This window comes from Octopus bimaculoides, chromosome 5, assembly GCF_046866305.1.
Source record: "Octopus bimaculoides isolate indiv1 chromosome 5, ASM4686630v1, whole genome shotgun sequence".
In the NCBI taxonomy this organism is placed as follows: Eukaryota; Metazoa; Mollusca; class Cephalopoda; order Octopoda; family Octopodidae; genus Octopus; species Octopus bimaculoides.
This window is the reverse complement of record NC_142932.1, coordinates 73,500,807-73,517,563: the sequence shown is the minus strand read 5'-3', so window position 1 is coordinate 73,517,563 and position 16,757 is coordinate 73,500,807. Positions and strand designations below refer to the sequence as shown.

General features: G+C 35.4%; 1 protein-coding gene across 1 annotated transcript; it reads left to right on the top strand.

Moving 5' to 3' along the window:
- Window positions 1–7,070: 7,070 nt before the first annotated feature.
- On the top strand, window positions 7,071–14,818 carry LOC106870008 (caspase-3). The gene has a single exon (XM_089352406.1). It carries the CDS (start codon window positions 8,206–8,208, stop codon window positions 9,052–9,054), a length of 849 nt encoding a protein of 282 aa, XP_089208532.1. The 5' UTR covers window positions 7,071–8,205; the 3' UTR covers window positions 9,055–14,818.
- Window positions 14,819–16,757: the final 1,939 nt, after the last annotated feature.

Below are 16,757 nucleotides of genomic sequence, written 5' to 3'. Positions count from 1 at the left end.
GATCTTTTCTGTTTGGCTGCCAATTTTTATTCTCTTCAATGCCTGTTCAAATTGATTTTATATTCGGTGTAATGATATAGTTTTATATGCTAATCAATACCTTGAAATTCATTTTCGCCATAAATCAATAAATAAAGAGTTAATATCATTTAAAGTTTGCAAATTTGGGGTAATTTCAGCCAATTGTAAGCCACAGACACGTTCATGCCTGTTTCCATAATAACAAGCCAAGCATGAGTATTCTATTTTCTATTCATTGAGGTGGTGGTGAGATGTGCTAAAAATAACAGTTAAATAGGTCTTAAATCATGCACCCCCAATTTTTTTGTTTTGGCTTTTGCATAATCGAATGGATTCCCTTGTGTAAAATACAAATTTGCAAAACTTTTCTGAAAATTTCAAAAAATAAAAAAAGTTATGAGGGGTTATATAGAGTGCATAAAGCAGAATTCCACCAATGTTTCATTTGTTTGCAGTTGACAACACGTGCTGTCATGCATAAAATGACAGTTTCCAAATCCTGTTTTCTGTCTGTGAAAATTACCAAACGTTAAACCTCTATAACTTCTTTTAAAAAATTTCCCGTAAAAAGTGAAATATCTCCTGAGATTCATCTTGGAAAATTACATTAATGTACCAAATTTTTTAAATTTTCAAAAAACTTTGAATTTTCGAAAATCGGCAGCCAAACTGAAAAAATCCTGCCAATATGTCTCTGAGGAATTTCTCTCTCCGAATGATTTTTCCTGCCGTTGTAGCTTTGCCACGCCGCCGCCATCTTAGTTACCGATACACTGGTGGTTGTATCTTAAACATGTTCCTTCTCAGTACATCAGACGTTTTCAGCAACACCGCCGAGGTGCCTATTGCTGCAACATCAACGATATCAACCAACATACCCAGTAAATTCCTATTCGTCATTTTTTGTTTGCTAAAAAAAGACCCCGTTTCCATCGAACGCCTGCAATCGGTTCGTCTTGAGTCTCTAACGGTATCGACCTCACCATTTGAACAAACAATATCAGCATATTCTACCACTGGTGTCTCCATCTGCTCTGGTGACAGGAACGAGTCAAGTTAATGTGTTTTCTCCAGTGCAGTACAAAACAAAAATGTTTTCTTCAAGTTTTATTTTTCTTACTGATTTCTCCTTTCTGCTCATACACGCATACATCTGAACATAATTTTACATTGCACACAGTTGGCATGCATACATTCACATTTAACATGAACACAAGGATCAACACATTCATTGCTATCTGTATACATAAAATTACTATGGACAGAAGATGCAACCCTGCTTCAGCTGTTTATGTTCCTAAGCTTGGAAATAGCTGACTAGGTTCACAATACTGACCCACTGGTATTCAATGCAAATACACAAATATACATGAATATGCACTACCGACCCATTGGTAGACACGACACCGACTCACTGGTGTCCATGCACATAACTATGTACGAGTCATTCACTCATTCACTCAATTAAGCACTTAGTTGCACTCATCTGGCTCACGTACATACATATATCCTCATCAGATCTTACCTAATATTTTTACACTTATACTCTGGCCTAACATTTAATCAACATTTTAAATTTTGCATTCACCCTTTTCTAATACATGCTCCTTTACGAGGGTTGCTGAAAAGTTCGTGGCTTTGGGTAAAAGAAAATACAGGAGGATCAGTTAATTATGATTTTATTCAATGTATTCCCCTCTCACTTATTGCAGCAGTCCTTCAGTTTTTCTAAACCCCGTAAGAGAACTCAGAAGATTGGGGCTCCAGCCAGGCCTTTTGCGAAACCTTAAAGCCAGGAACTTTTCAGCACCCCTTCATGAATACTTCACATTTGCAGTTACTGCACTATTCTTGTCGTTTCGTTCAAGTCACTGTGAACAGACATTTCATTTACAGGAGAGTCATGTAGCAGGAATATTCAATAATACCTGATGTCGCGATTTGCTAGAATATTACCCATATGAAGAAAAATTCTAATTAATCACAGCTTCACCTAGAACTGGCTCCAGCAATAGTCCCATCTTTTCGGGCCTTTCTTTCTAAACGGTGGTTCTCAACCGGGGTCCATATGGCCCCTGAGAGTCCATGTAAAACTTTTGGGGTCCATGCAAGCAAAATAATAAATTGAGGATTCACAATAGTTCATTTAGGGTCCATAAAAAATTAGATTCACTACAGATGTATTTACTACAAGAAGCAGTTACATTTCTTTCTCTAATATTTTGCATAGTTCAACCTACACAAGTTAATGTGTGAAAAACAAAATAAGAATTTTGGAAGAAGCATCTATAAACTAGTTTTTAAGCATTGAATGGTTATGGGGATCCATCAAATTAGAACAGTAATCAAAGGGGTCCACAGATAAAAAAAAAAATGGTTGAGATCCACTGTCTCTGAGCCTAAACATCAGTATAAATTCAACACACTTTGACCACTTGAGAAAGAGCTTTGAGAGAGCATTGAAAGACAACAGACGAACAGATGTAGACAGTTGCTTGATCCGAACTGACAACAGCCACAATGAACAATGGGCGACAATACAATGACCAACAGTTAACTTTTTAACAACCATGACAATTATACAAGAAGAATAACACTTAAATTCTCTCGACATTTTGCCCTTCGAAAGAGAGTATTTATCTTTTGTGTACGAAAAGAATAAAAGTTTTGTTTGACAAAAATCATAACCTCTTTGGTGTTCTTTTTCGTATATATGCATGTACGTATGTGTGTGTGCGTGCATGCGCTCGTGCGTTAGCCCACAACACTAAAATCTGGAACAAACAGACCCAGCGACGAAACGCCTACGTGGTCGCTCGAGCTGTTAGAAATGGCGGATTTAGTTAAACTGATTCACAAAATATGCATTTTTAAAAAGGAAGTAAAAAATCTGAAACTCGGCGATAATGATGTAGTTTTCCAGTCTTATTGCTATGAAGGTATGATGTTGTGGAGAAAAAAATTGAAGGAAACAGTTACAGAGGTTTAAAAACTGGGAAAACTGTATTTTTAGCCAATAGCGAGAGGGAATTTTTTTGCGTTTAGCGGAACGGTGTCAACTTTAAGGTTATACCCTGTGAAATTTACAGTTTAGCGTCTGTGAAATGACCTGTTCATTTTAGGTTTCTAAATAAACAGAAACATTTAATTTCATTGTAGGTTTCTAAATAAACAGAAATACCTAATAAAATCAACACGTATCATCTTACTGTTTCTTTTGTCTCTTCGTTGATTGTATGTTTTTATTATTTTTTAAATTTGTTATATTAATATAATTGTCTGCATGTATTTACTTTATGCGCATTTCAGTATTATGTATACTTGTCATGTATTCGTGTACATCATTAATATATAAGTGCGTGCGTGCGTGTGTGTGTGTGTGTGTGTGTGTGTGTGAAAAGGGGGCGTCTGTCTCCAAAATTCTAAAGTTGAGTAACGTTTTCATGTTGGGATTTGTAAACTACGATTAGAATAACATTGGTCAACAAAGAATTTGTCCCCAAAATATATGAAATGAAAAATATGTAAAAATACTAACACACAGAAGCACAGAAAAATTAAAACAAAACACGCGAGTGAAAAGAATCTCGTGGTGTGAAGAATCAACACAGAACAACGTGCGGCACAGACACATGTGAAGTGAAACACAATACAACGTGCGGTTGTCATGGTAACAAGCTGCTAATGCCACGTTGTCTGTTGATTGGCTAAAATTATCAATTTCACAACTTCAATTCCAAATAATATCAGATTCTTTGATTTACGAGATAAAGTAATTAGTTGATCGTAACCAAAATTCAGAGTTGCGTCGATACACTAGAATTGAAATCAATATGAGCAAAATTAAAGGGGTCTCATTTTGCGAATGGAACTAACTAGATCTGAAATAGCAACCACATTCACTTAAAATTGCATCTGTTTAGTTTGGGACACAGATTTTTTGATTAATTTCTTTTAACTAAACAGTTTGAAACTTCGGATACTGGTGGAATGTCTCGCGCAGAACACGGTCTACTTTGAACATTTTGGACAAAATTTGATATCTTAGAAGTTATTTTGTGTTAAAGTTGTCATATTTCGGTAATTTCAACCAATCAACGACGTGTATTCAGTTGAAGAAAGCTACTGCTGTTTGCGATAGTAATCGAGGAGTAACAACTTCCGGGTCATCTCTACTAAATTCACCACTCTGTTCTATTCGTATGCCAAGCGAAGACAATGTCACTTTTATCCTTTCTAGTCAGCACCATGCATTCCGTACTCTTTCCCTCCCTTCTACATTATCAACTAGCAACCAGCGAGCGAACTTGTCACAGCCACTAAAATCTGAGCCAAACTGAACAGATCCCAATTATCGTATTTTCCGGTGTATAAGCCGCTATTTGTTTTGTTTTGCCTTCATGTTTTGGTTAAAGCTATTTTTAATCATTAAAAAACTTTTATATTGACGAAATACGTTTGTTGTTGATTATAGTAAGATAAAATCATGGCAATAACAATACATTGAATAGTTGTAAAATAAAGCATTTTGAAACTACATACACGTCAACAACAAAAAAGCTAGATGCGGACTCGTAGCTCTATAGGTCTTTTAAACACCGGTGCACTTTATATGGATAAAACACAGGTGTCGGGCAAACGAATAAATATATGTAAATAATATTTCTATCTTCTTGGTGTTGATTCTTCGATGTTCACTGGTTACTCTGACGCGAGAACCAAAAACAAAAAAAGCATGTAATATGTAACACAGGCAGTAAACAAAAAATAAAATAGAACAGAATGGTGACTTTTAGTAGATATGACCAGGAAGTGGTTCCTCTTCGATTACTATCGCAAACAGCAGTAGCTTTCTTCAATAGAATACACGTCGTTGATTGGTTGAAATTACCAAAATACGACAACTTTGTAACGGTGTGAATATTCATTGCAGTCGAAGGTCACCAATGTAACAGCATGGTTAGGTGGAACGTCGGAGTCATCACTTGTGACGGTATGATATTATGATACATGGAGTCGGCAGTTACCAATTGTAACGGGTGTTATTGTTGCAGATGTGCAAGATGATCGTAGTTGTAAAGAAATATTTATTTATCGTTGCTTTGTATAATGCCATGTCTCGACGGGCAGGTGTGATATAATCGAAAGAGCATGCAGGATTAAGTTAATTTCGGCCTGTATGTGTGCACACATTCTTATTATAGTAATAAAAAATAGATAGTGATAGAATGATGTTGTAAGAGAAAGGAAATTGAGCTAGTGTAAGTTATAGAGTTGTAAGAAGTTGGCGGATTGTAACCTTCTTTCTCCCTCTGGCCGTTTGTCTTTAGTGGCTGTCTGCTTGTGGCCATGACTTTAGTTGGCTTACCAAATTCTAGTATTTATAATTATGCAAAACCAGCCAGAGGAATAGACATATTGTTGAGAACAATAGATTTCGTTGGAGGCCTGTTATCTCTATTCTAGCTTTTGTTGAAATAGAAGAGGTTAGAAGGGTCAAATGGCAAAAACAATGCTTAGCGAACTCATCTGGTAAATGTAACTGTTGTCACTCACAAAAAAAAACTATTGTTTTACCGTGAGAAAAGTGCTGTTGAACTGTTTATTGAAATTTGGTGATCGAGGATCAAATCCACGCCATGCCTGCATGAAGTAAACCATGTTCTGCGTGAGACATTCCACCAGTGTACGAACTTTCAAACTGTTTAATTTAAAAAAATTAATTAAAAAATCTGTGAGCCAAATTGAACAGATCCCAAAAAACGTTTACATATAATAAAAGATGGCGCTGACACGGCTGAAACAGTTTTCATCCTATGTCTACACTCATAAGTAACGAAAGCGGTGGGGCGGGGTGAATCGACTGGTTTAAGACACATGTTAGCATCGAACATGTGATTCGTTAAATAAAAAGACGTTTCCAGTCAGCCATAAATACAATTTATCGAAAAAAATATACTATTTTGAAAATTACACAATTGTGGAAATTGAATGATACTATTCTGAAAATGCAAAATATACTTCTGAACAATAAAGCAAATTAACGGAGGGCGATCCTTTAGAAACGCACCTCTCCAAGAAAATGAAATGCAATTTTTAAAAAAGAGTGATGAAAATGAAAAATATATACAAAATAAATGATGTACGCATTGCTTTTACCAGTCAGGTATTATTAATGATACGAGGGTCCGAAATTTCGTCTGCGAATTGTAAGAAGACCGTTTCACAATCTGTTTCTTGAAATTCAGTTTATAACCAATACATACTATTATGTCAAATTTTGTGCCTGAACGTGGAATTTTTAATTCTATGACTTTATTTCGTCTCGGAAGAGATTTGGGAACAGAAAAGGCCATTAACTAACCCTGACCCTAACCTTAACCTTAAAACTAACCCTGACCCTAAAATTAACCCTAACGAGTGTGCACAGTAAAAAATCTGATTAAAAACCATCAAGAATTTGCAAACGATTAGGAGTGGCTGTGTGGTAAGTGGCTCGCTTACCAACCCCGTAACACTGTTGTTTACATTCCACGTCGTAATTGGTTTCACATCAATAGACGTCAGTGATTGGTTGAAATTACCGAAATACGACAATTTTTTACATGAAATAACTTCGAATACAAAATTTTTTATCTGTTCTATAACACAAAATATACAAGTATTCGAAGTTTGAAAGTGTTTCGGTACCAAAAACACTACATAAAAAAATGTTGCCCGTCAAATCATAAAGATCCGTGTATATATATATATATATATATATATATATATATGTATGTATGAGTGTTTATGTGTCTGTGTTTGTCCCCCCCAACATCGCTTGACAACCGATACTGCTGTGTTTACGTCCCCGTAACTTAGCGCTTCGGCAAAAAGAGACCGATAGAATAAGTCCTTGAGTTGATTTGCTCGACTAAAGGCGGTGCTCCAGCATGGCCGCAGTCAAATGACTGAAACAAGTAAAAGAGAAAAGAGAGTATCATTAATAATATCCAACTAGTAAAAGTAAATTACCGCCCCTTGTATCGTCCGACGTGTTAGTTTATACTCGACATGTTTGTTTATATTCGCGAGTGCCCGTTTTCCGTTTGTTTTATTTTTTAGTATAAAATATTTTAAAATAGGTGAATCTTTCTAATTTCTTGCATACATCATTTATTTTGCATATATTTCTTTTATTTTCATAACTTTTTTTTTTTAATTGCATTTCATTTTCTTGGAGACGTGCGTTTCTAAAGGAACTCCCAACGAAGAATCTTGCCTCTCACAATATAGAAACATTGGTAAATTTTGATCCTGTCACCCGCATGATTTTCACTAAGAAAAAAAATAATAAAACTCGGATTTTTTGCGTGGAATCAACTACCCTGACCTCTTAGTGAATATCGTGCAGGTGAAAGAATCAAATGTGGAGGCGCAATGGCCCAGTGGTTAGGGCAGCGGACTCGCCGTCATAGGATCGCGGTTTCGATTCCCAGACGAGGCTCCGGCAGGGGATAGTGGCGAATTCTGCTGTACTCTTCCACCACAACTTTCTCTTACTTCCTGTTTCTGTTGTACTGCATTTCTAAAGGCCAGCCTTGTCACGCTGAATATCCACGAGAACTACGTTAAGGGTACACGTGTCTGTGGAGTGCTCAGCCACTTGCACATTAATTTCACGAGCAGGCTGTTCCGTTGATTGGATCAACTGGAAACCTCGACGTCGTAGTGCCAACAACAAAGAATCAAATAATACCGAAACATTTCTTATGGCACCAGCAGACAAAATTGAAAAGGCGTTGCTCCGAAGGATAGCGAGTGAGATGGAAGAATACCGTACAACTAGCTAAGTAATAAATTACTAAACAACACAACCAGACTGAGTTTAATCAACAACCAAGAATAACCGATTGTTCTACGTTATACATATAAATAAATGCATACATACATAGTCAAACGGATGTGACGTTGAGAACTATAATTGTGAAACAAGTTCAGTTTGAAATCAAACGTCACTTATTCAGCATGTGTCTCGCTCACCTTATTAAACCTATTTAGTAGTAAATAGGTGCCGTATGTTTTATTCTGCTATTAATGCTCAAACTTATTTTTTTTAGCAATATTTGATTTCTAACTTTATATAATATTACATTTTTTTCATCGTCTACATTTTGTCTGAATATAAAGCACGTTATTCTAATTATGGATTACAGTGATTCGAATCCAACCGATGGGATCCATAAGAAATGTTCTAACTTTCCACAAGAAGGTTCTACCAGTAATTCCGCGGAGCAGTTCAGTAAAAATTACTCAAAGTACCATTTTACAGTAGAGTGTGGCACTAACTCCACCAAACCTGGCCTGGCTCTTATTGTCTACAACTGTTTATATTCTCAAACTATAGCTCCACGAAGGAATTCTCAAAGAGATGCGGAAGACCTGAAAGAAGCTCTGACGTATTTAAACTTTACAGTTATTTTCCGTAAGGATCAAAGTGTAGCAGAGATGAAAGATCTAATAAGTAGTCTGTCGACGCGTAGTAATGATTATAGCTGTTTTGTATGCGCAATATTAACTTATAGCGAAAACGATGACCACATATACGGCACGGATGATTTCGTCAGTTTTGATTCTCTGTTGAATGAACTAATTAAAAAAGAAAATTCGACTCTCGCTGCAAAACCAAAATTCTTCATCGTTGATACTAGTCCTGTTGTAAAAGTTAACGTCCAACATGATGGATTATTCCCGTCTAAAGAGAAATCGATTAATTATACGAGGATTCCGTTATGGGCAAATCTGTTGATTGTTTCTTCCGGGTTTTGTTCGGAGTCTCGTACAAAGGACAGATCTTGTTTTATTCAAACGCTATGTTCGGTGTTGAAAGAATATGGTCTAAAAATTGAACTACATCAACTTATGACTCAACTCAATGTCCAGCTTAGCAACATACATAATCAGAATAACCATTCTGGACAACTTGCCTCTGTAAGTTCGACTATGACCAAAGAATTACGTTTCAAAGCGCATAAAGAAGAAAAGAAGCAGTAACCACAATGGTCCGTGTTACTGATGTTTTTAATGTTGAAGTATTTTACGAGTCGGAACACTTAATAATATATATCATATATTAATATTTTATTATTGGACCCATTCAACAAAATATTTGGTTAATTGGAAACTGAACCACAATACATTTGTTAATTAGATTTGCTATCCAACTTATTTAAATTTTATTGTTTGTGCTAGTTTAATGTATTCTGAATATCATTGGATTATACGTTGGTGCTAAAACATCTACACGGTAGATTAAATATATTTGCAATATAATTCTGTTACATTCATTTTTGGGCAGAGACGGACTATATGTAATCTGAACCCCCCCCCTTTTTTTTTTTTTTTTTTTAATGGAATCCCACGTTTTAGGCTATGGCGATTCCGATTCTGAAATTTTTTTTTCAAAAATCTCAATTTAAAAATTTCGATCCCCCCCCCCCCCGGTTTTTATATAGATCCACAGGGTAAACCTAACCCTAACCCTAACCGTAACCCTGACCCTAACCCTAACACTAGTTTTGTGAGATTTGCTGTTATTTCTAGCATGTAAATAGCCTGCTTGGGGGGGGGGGGTGAAATTTTTCAAACAATTTTTTTTCAGAATCATAATCTCCGTATTTTTTTACGCATTTCTAAAAAAAAAAATTTCCGGAAAATATTTTTAAATGAGGATTTTTTTTTTTTTTTCACCGGATTCCTAAGGTATGCCTATTTTCGATGACGGAGATTCCGAATATGCAAAAGACCACGTTTTCAACATCTTTAATTCCTCCCCTTCCCCCACCACCAAATCTAATTGCTTCTATCAGAATCGTTTACCTTTAAAACGAAAAAACAAAACCGACGTATACGACAGGTACGTAAAATATATTTCTGTGTACTTTCTCTGTTCATTCGGATAAGCTGTAAAAATTGTTGCGCGTGCAAAAAAAAAAAGCGCGAAACAGAACTCTGTTGCTGGGAAACTCACTTACCCAGTGACCCAATGGGTCACAGGTAGTCTAGTCTAGTATATATATATATATATATATTGGTATTTACTCGTATATAAGTCGCACCCCTAATTTAGTATTAAATCCTGGGACAAAATGTTGTCCCCATCAGTTTTAGTTTTGCCCTGTGTACAAGTCACCACAGACATAACGAATATCTAGGACTTGCATATATATATTTCATATAACATGAAAACCGTAGATATATTTTCTATAAGATGAAAATATTTACATTTATGGAAAAACAATAGTTATTGATACATGAAATGAGATTCGTAAATGGTTTTTCCCGATTTCTAAATTCGTATCGTCACACATGATGATGATAGTAAATAAATCACTAGTCTCACATTCCGCCTTAGTTTTTTCATGGTGAACAACCATCGCCCATCTACAGTCTGTGTATGGATGTTGTCGTAGTTTGAGTGAATGGTTAACAATTTCATGAGTATAGAAGTAGATGAAACCCCTACATTTGAAGCCCCTCTATCAGATATGTCGTCGTTACTTTTGCAGTGTATCGCAATTTCTTTTTTTTTTTTTTCCGGACAATTTACTTTCACTTTATTATGACTAAACGACACGTTAACCATGTATGTATATATCTATGAATGTGTATTTATGTTTGCCCCCAATCACCATTTGACAATCGGTATTAGTTTGTTTACATCGCAATAAGTTAAGGGTTCAATAAAAGATATCCATGGAATAAGTGCCAAACTTTAAAAAAATAATTACTGGAGTCAGTTTGTTCGACTAAACCCTTCAAAGCGGTATCCCCAGCTTGGCCGCAATCCATAGACTGAAACAAGCAAAAGGTATAGGTTGAATGTTATTTAGACCATAGGGTGCAAGCACCTCCACAAAAAAAAAAAAGAAAAAATGGGTAAATTTTGATCCTTTCACTCGCACGATTTTCACTTAACAAAAAAGAAAAAAAAATCGGATTTTTTGCGTGGAATTAAGTACCCTGACCTCCTAATATGCTGCGAACTCCTTATTTTTGTTTGGAAAAAAAAGGGGGGAGCCTGACTCCCCCACCCCACCCCACCCATATCCCGGAATAATTGGAATTTTTTTTTTTTCCGTTGACTGAATTCTGGTGACCTCCTAATATGCTACAAAACCCATTTTTGGGTCCGGAAAATGGGGTGGGGTGATCTTTTCACTCGCACGATTTTCACTAAGAAAAAAACTCGGATTTTTTGCATGGAATCAAGTACCTTCACTTCATTAATATGCTGCAAACCCTTTATTTTTGTTCGGAAAAAAAGGGGTGGGTGGGAAACCGGATCCCCCCCCCCCCACATTCCGAAATCATTGGAAATTTTTTTTTTCCATTGACTGAATTTCGGTGACCTCCTAATATGCTACAAAACCCTTTTTGGGGTCTTTGAATTTTCAGTTTAATGTAATCCACACTCTCTCAAAAACGTATTTCTGCAAAATGTTATCTAAAATTATGGGTAAAGAAAGAAATAGCAAAAAATATTTGAAAATGGGGGTGAGAGTGAAATTTCCGAGGGTTCCACCCACCCCGTTTCCAGACCCCAAAAAAGGGTTTTGTAGCGTATTAGGAGGTAACCGGAATTTAGTCAACAGGAAAAAAAATTTCCAGTTTCCCACCCACCCCTTTTTTTCCTAACAAAAATAAGGGGTTTGCAGCTTATTATGAGGTCAGGGCACTTGATTCCATGCAAAAAATTGGAGTTTTTTTTTCGTAGTGAAAATGGTGCAGGTGAAAAGATCAATGGGAGTGGAGGTGAAATTTCCGAGGTTTCCACCCCATTTACCAGACTCAAAAATTGATTTGTAGCATATTATGAGGTCACTGGAATTCATTCAACAGAAAAAAAAATGCTAATGATTCTGGGATATGGGGTGGGGTGGGGGCGGTTTCTCACCCAGCCCCCTTTTTTCTGAACACAAAAATAAGGAGTTTGTAGCATATTAGGAGGTCAGGGTACTTGATTCAAAGCAAAAAATTTGAGTTTTTCTTTTTTCTTAGTGAAAATCATGCGGGTGAAAGAATCAAATAATACCAAAAAATGTAGATATGTTGCAATGAAAACGCTTTGAACATCCTGAAAAACTTCATTGCCAAAACAAACGAGCGTAGAAACATTTTGGGACTGATTTGAAACATTACTCTTCCAATATTGGATTTATCTGATTTGATTGATACACAAGTATAAAATAATAATAATTATTGTTGTTGTTGTTATTATTATACCTCAAGCGGCAAGCTGGCAGAATCGTTAGCATGATGGGTAAAATGCTTAGCAGCATTTTGTCCACCATTACGATCATAATTCAAATTCCGCCAGGGTGACTTTGCCCTTCATCCTTTAGAAGTCGATAGAATAAGTACCAGCTGAACACTGGGGACTAATGCAATTTCATACGTCTCCTTGAAAAATTCATTTGTTTTGAAAAAAATTTTTGGATTCCTACGTTTTATATCTCGTATCTCGGTGATTACAAATATGCAAAAGAAATTTTTTTAAAATTTCACCCCCACCCATTTAAATTTTTGATTTTGTTTACTTTAAAGAGACCGTAGCAAATTGACAAACATATGCAAATCAAAATTAAATACAGACAAAAACATTAAAGTGAAAAGAATTTGCGTTTTACTTGTGTTTGCCTTAAATAATCGTAAATAATAATTTAATGTACATACACCATTTTATACACCATTTTATGAGAAACAAATATTAATGTTTAATAATTAATGTTATAAGGTTTAATAAGGGGCTCAAATTTCACCCCCTCCCCCAATTTTAAATTTTGAACTTTTTCATCCATTTATTTATTTATCTATCTATCTATTTGGAGGTGCAATGGCCCAGTGGTTAGGGCCATTGTCATAGGATCGCGGTTTCGATTCCTAGACCGGGCGTTGTGAGTGTTTATTGAGCGAAAACACCTAAAGCTCCACGAGGCTCCAGCAGGGGATGGTGGCGAACCCTGCTGTACTCTTTCACCACAACTTTCTATCACTCTTATTTCCTGTTTCTGTTGTGCCTGTAATTCAAAGGGTCAGCCTTGTCACTGAATATCCCCGAGAACTACGTTAAGGGTACACGTGTCTGTGGAGTGCTCAGCCACTTGCACGTTAATTTCACGAGCTGGCTGTTCCGTTGATCAGATCAACTGGAACCCTCGATGTCGTAAACGACGGAGTGCCATCAAATCTATCTATTTATCCCTGTCTGTTTATTCATAAAATATATTTGTCAACTAAATGTGGCAGTCCTGTAGAATAGGGTTTCTCAAAGGTCAGCCATATGGCTCCCTAGGGGGCCATGAAACATTTCTTGGAGGCCACAGCTAGGTCTGAAAAATTGGGAACCACAGGGGGCTATGGAGAGGGGCGCAGAAAATTTGGGAATCATAAAATATTAACATGTAGGTATGTATTTTTATTTGTAAGATGCACATTACACATATACATATAAGAAACACGTGTATATGCACTTATTATAATGATGAATCATCCTTATGTACTAATTTTCTATTACACTCAGATATGTACCTAAAGAACACATGTTAGAATATTAGATTTTGAGTGTTGTTTGTCTGGTTCATAAGATGAACAGCTACATATCATTGCATTGTACCAAATTGCTCCAAAATTTTAAAGCTGCAAAACATATATATATATATATATATATATAATGGACAGTGCAGAAGGCAAAATCACAGTTATTAATCAAAACTTCACTTCAACATTATTGATGACATAGAAAATCCATCCAATCAATAATGTCCATTCTAACTGGTTAACATCCACACAAGTCTCTTTAAGATTCGTTTTGCTTTTTTGCTTTGTCAAATTATACCACTTCTTTCTTCCTCTCTGCTTATCTCATTGTATTTCTACCATTGATTCCGTACTTTCTTGTTTAATTATAGTTTTCTGCATTGTTAGTGTGCAGGTATCTATTTATTTTTACTTCATTTTACCTAAGTTTTTATAAGTTACTTTAATTATCATAAATATTCCATCTAGGTCCATAGCATCAAAGGTGAGGACGGGAAGGTCGATCCACCAAGTTAAATCATTGATCAATCATTTAAACTGAACCCAAGCTGTCAGGAAAACTGTTTCTTCACAAACGAGTATGGGATTTATTTTCAATAAACCTATAATTAATAAGGGCTTTGAGAAGTATTCAAACTAAGATGGGGAATCAAGAGGGAGATGAGAAGCCAAGGGTACCCCGAAAACAAACAAACAATTCATTAGAAAACTAGATAAAATCATTCTTATATGCACTTTTATAGCACTATTAAATTAGTAATCAATTTAATAATTCAATAATTTGGGAATTTTTTTTCAAAAAAATGTATTTTTCAAGGAGAAGTACGAAACTGCATTAGCCCCAAACACATTGCTTCATGTAATTGAATAAAATAAGTACCAGTTGAACACTGGGGTCGACATAATCAACTTATCCCTGCTTTCAAAAGTGCTGGCCTTGTGCCAAAATTTGAAATCATTATTATTATAATAGTTGTGTTTATTTTGATATTAAGATTGCAAAAAATTGACCTTGTTTGTAAAAAATTTTGGGCCTGGGTTTGCACCATCAAAGCAAATTTCATTCTCGTACTTATGATTCAGGCATTTTTGGGTATTTTTTAACACAAGGATTGCAAAATGGAAGAAAATTATCATTAGCAATTGGCATTTTTTTTTCTTTCTGAATAATGTCAATATTTCTACCTTCATTTAGGATAATAAAACAAAAGAATACCGATGTGCTGTTTGGTTGTCTTTTATCTTTCATTTATTTGAATCATTGAGCTACGGTCATGTTGGGTTTGAACAAAACACCTCCGACACTTATTTTTTTATGTTCATATTTTTGCCAAACGAGGATGTAAACAAACCAACACCAGTTTTCAAGTGGTGGAGGAGGCAAACATAAACACAACATACACACACAGACAGACACATGTGTATGTATTGATGTAATTTTTCACACTGAATCTGATTTTATTCACTTCTAGAAAAATTTTGGAAAAATGTTCACTAAAAATATGTTACTAATTGATTAAGCTTAGGTCATCAACTGGTCGAACTGAACCTAAACCTCAACCTTAAACCCAAATTCTAACCCTAAACACTAATTCTAACCCTAAACCCCAACCCTAACCTTAAACCCTAACATACAGTTTGTTTTTTTAAATTTTGCAAAACATTCATTGAAGATTTTTCCTTTTTAAATCATTTGTGTGGCTGTTCAACAGTTCCACATGATTTTATTCATTAGAATTTATTAAAACTTTAAAACTTCTTACAACTTTTATTTTGCTAATAAAAATTCCTTTTCTTAATGTTTTGCTTTCATTTGCTCTCATGCAGAAAATGCCAGCTTCCAAATCCTGCTTTGTGATTTGGTAAAATGATCAAACTTTATACCCCTGCAACACTTTTCTAAAAAAATTTTCTAGAACACGTGAATAACAAAATCAGATTCAGCTGGAAAAATTACATCAATATACCAAATTTGAAAAATTTCCTCTAAATTTTAAAATTTCAAAAACTATAAAATCAACAGAAAGGACCTGAAATTTTATTGATGATCTATTTTTCTTAAGAGATATAACAGCTTTAAATAAAAAAGACTCATCAGTCCACCTTATGGTCCCAGTAGACAAAGTGGAAAAGGCATTGCCTCAGAGGGTTGCAAAGGAAATACACTGGAACAGTCACCCTGACTCAAAGGGCTTACACTTGTGGATACCCATCTCTGTAACAATAGTAGTGAGAAGGGATGTAATTGAAGTGTCATGAATGCCGAAGGTCTCAACTGTAACAGGTTCAGAGAACAAGTGATGCTTTGTCATTTTGCCCAAGCTGCAAAGTCTGGGCTGGGAGTTGAGCACACCAGGTTGTTGCTGGAGGAGGTGTCGCAGCATGTGGCATCCCAGATATGGGGCCAGCCACCACATAACAGGAAAATTGTTATGCTGTGTATATTTGCAATCACAAGTTGAAATATACACACCTGTACATAAAGAGGTGAGTTTACAACGCTAGTGTTACAACTTTAGAAAATAGGCTATTCAGCAATAAAAAGAGAAATTTGTAATAATGATATTGAATACATTTGTATATTCATTTTGTCCACTTGGGATACCAAGTGTATTTTTGCATTTTCCCAGATTATTTTAGTTTCAGATCACCCATACAATTAAGGGTGTGCTTAGTCTTGAGGCTGCAAACAAGGGTAAGTATCTAAAAATTGAAAGAACCATCTTGAATAATATCATCATTATCTGGTGACTTACACTCGACAGTAAAACAAAACTGAAAGAAATTTTTTTCCTTTTAACCTGGAAGTTTAATTGGAAATTATTCATCTATTGAAGAAATAGCAGAATCTGTCAGACACTAAGAAATGTCTGAGAATTGTAGATGACATAATGCTAATGATCAGATCTGATATGATAAAAGTAATTCACTTTCTATAGAATATTAAAAGTAATTCACTTTCTATAGAATATTTACACCATGGCAATTGTTATTGAATGTGTCGTTTAGTTTATTGCATTGTTAAGATTAACTAATAATTCAGTGATGTGCTGTAATGAGTCCGATGAGTTTGGGGAATTACCAGACGTGGTCAAATGGAATGGTTTGTGTGGTTGTTGACAAAAAGAACCAAAGAAAATCAGTTGTATTGACAACTC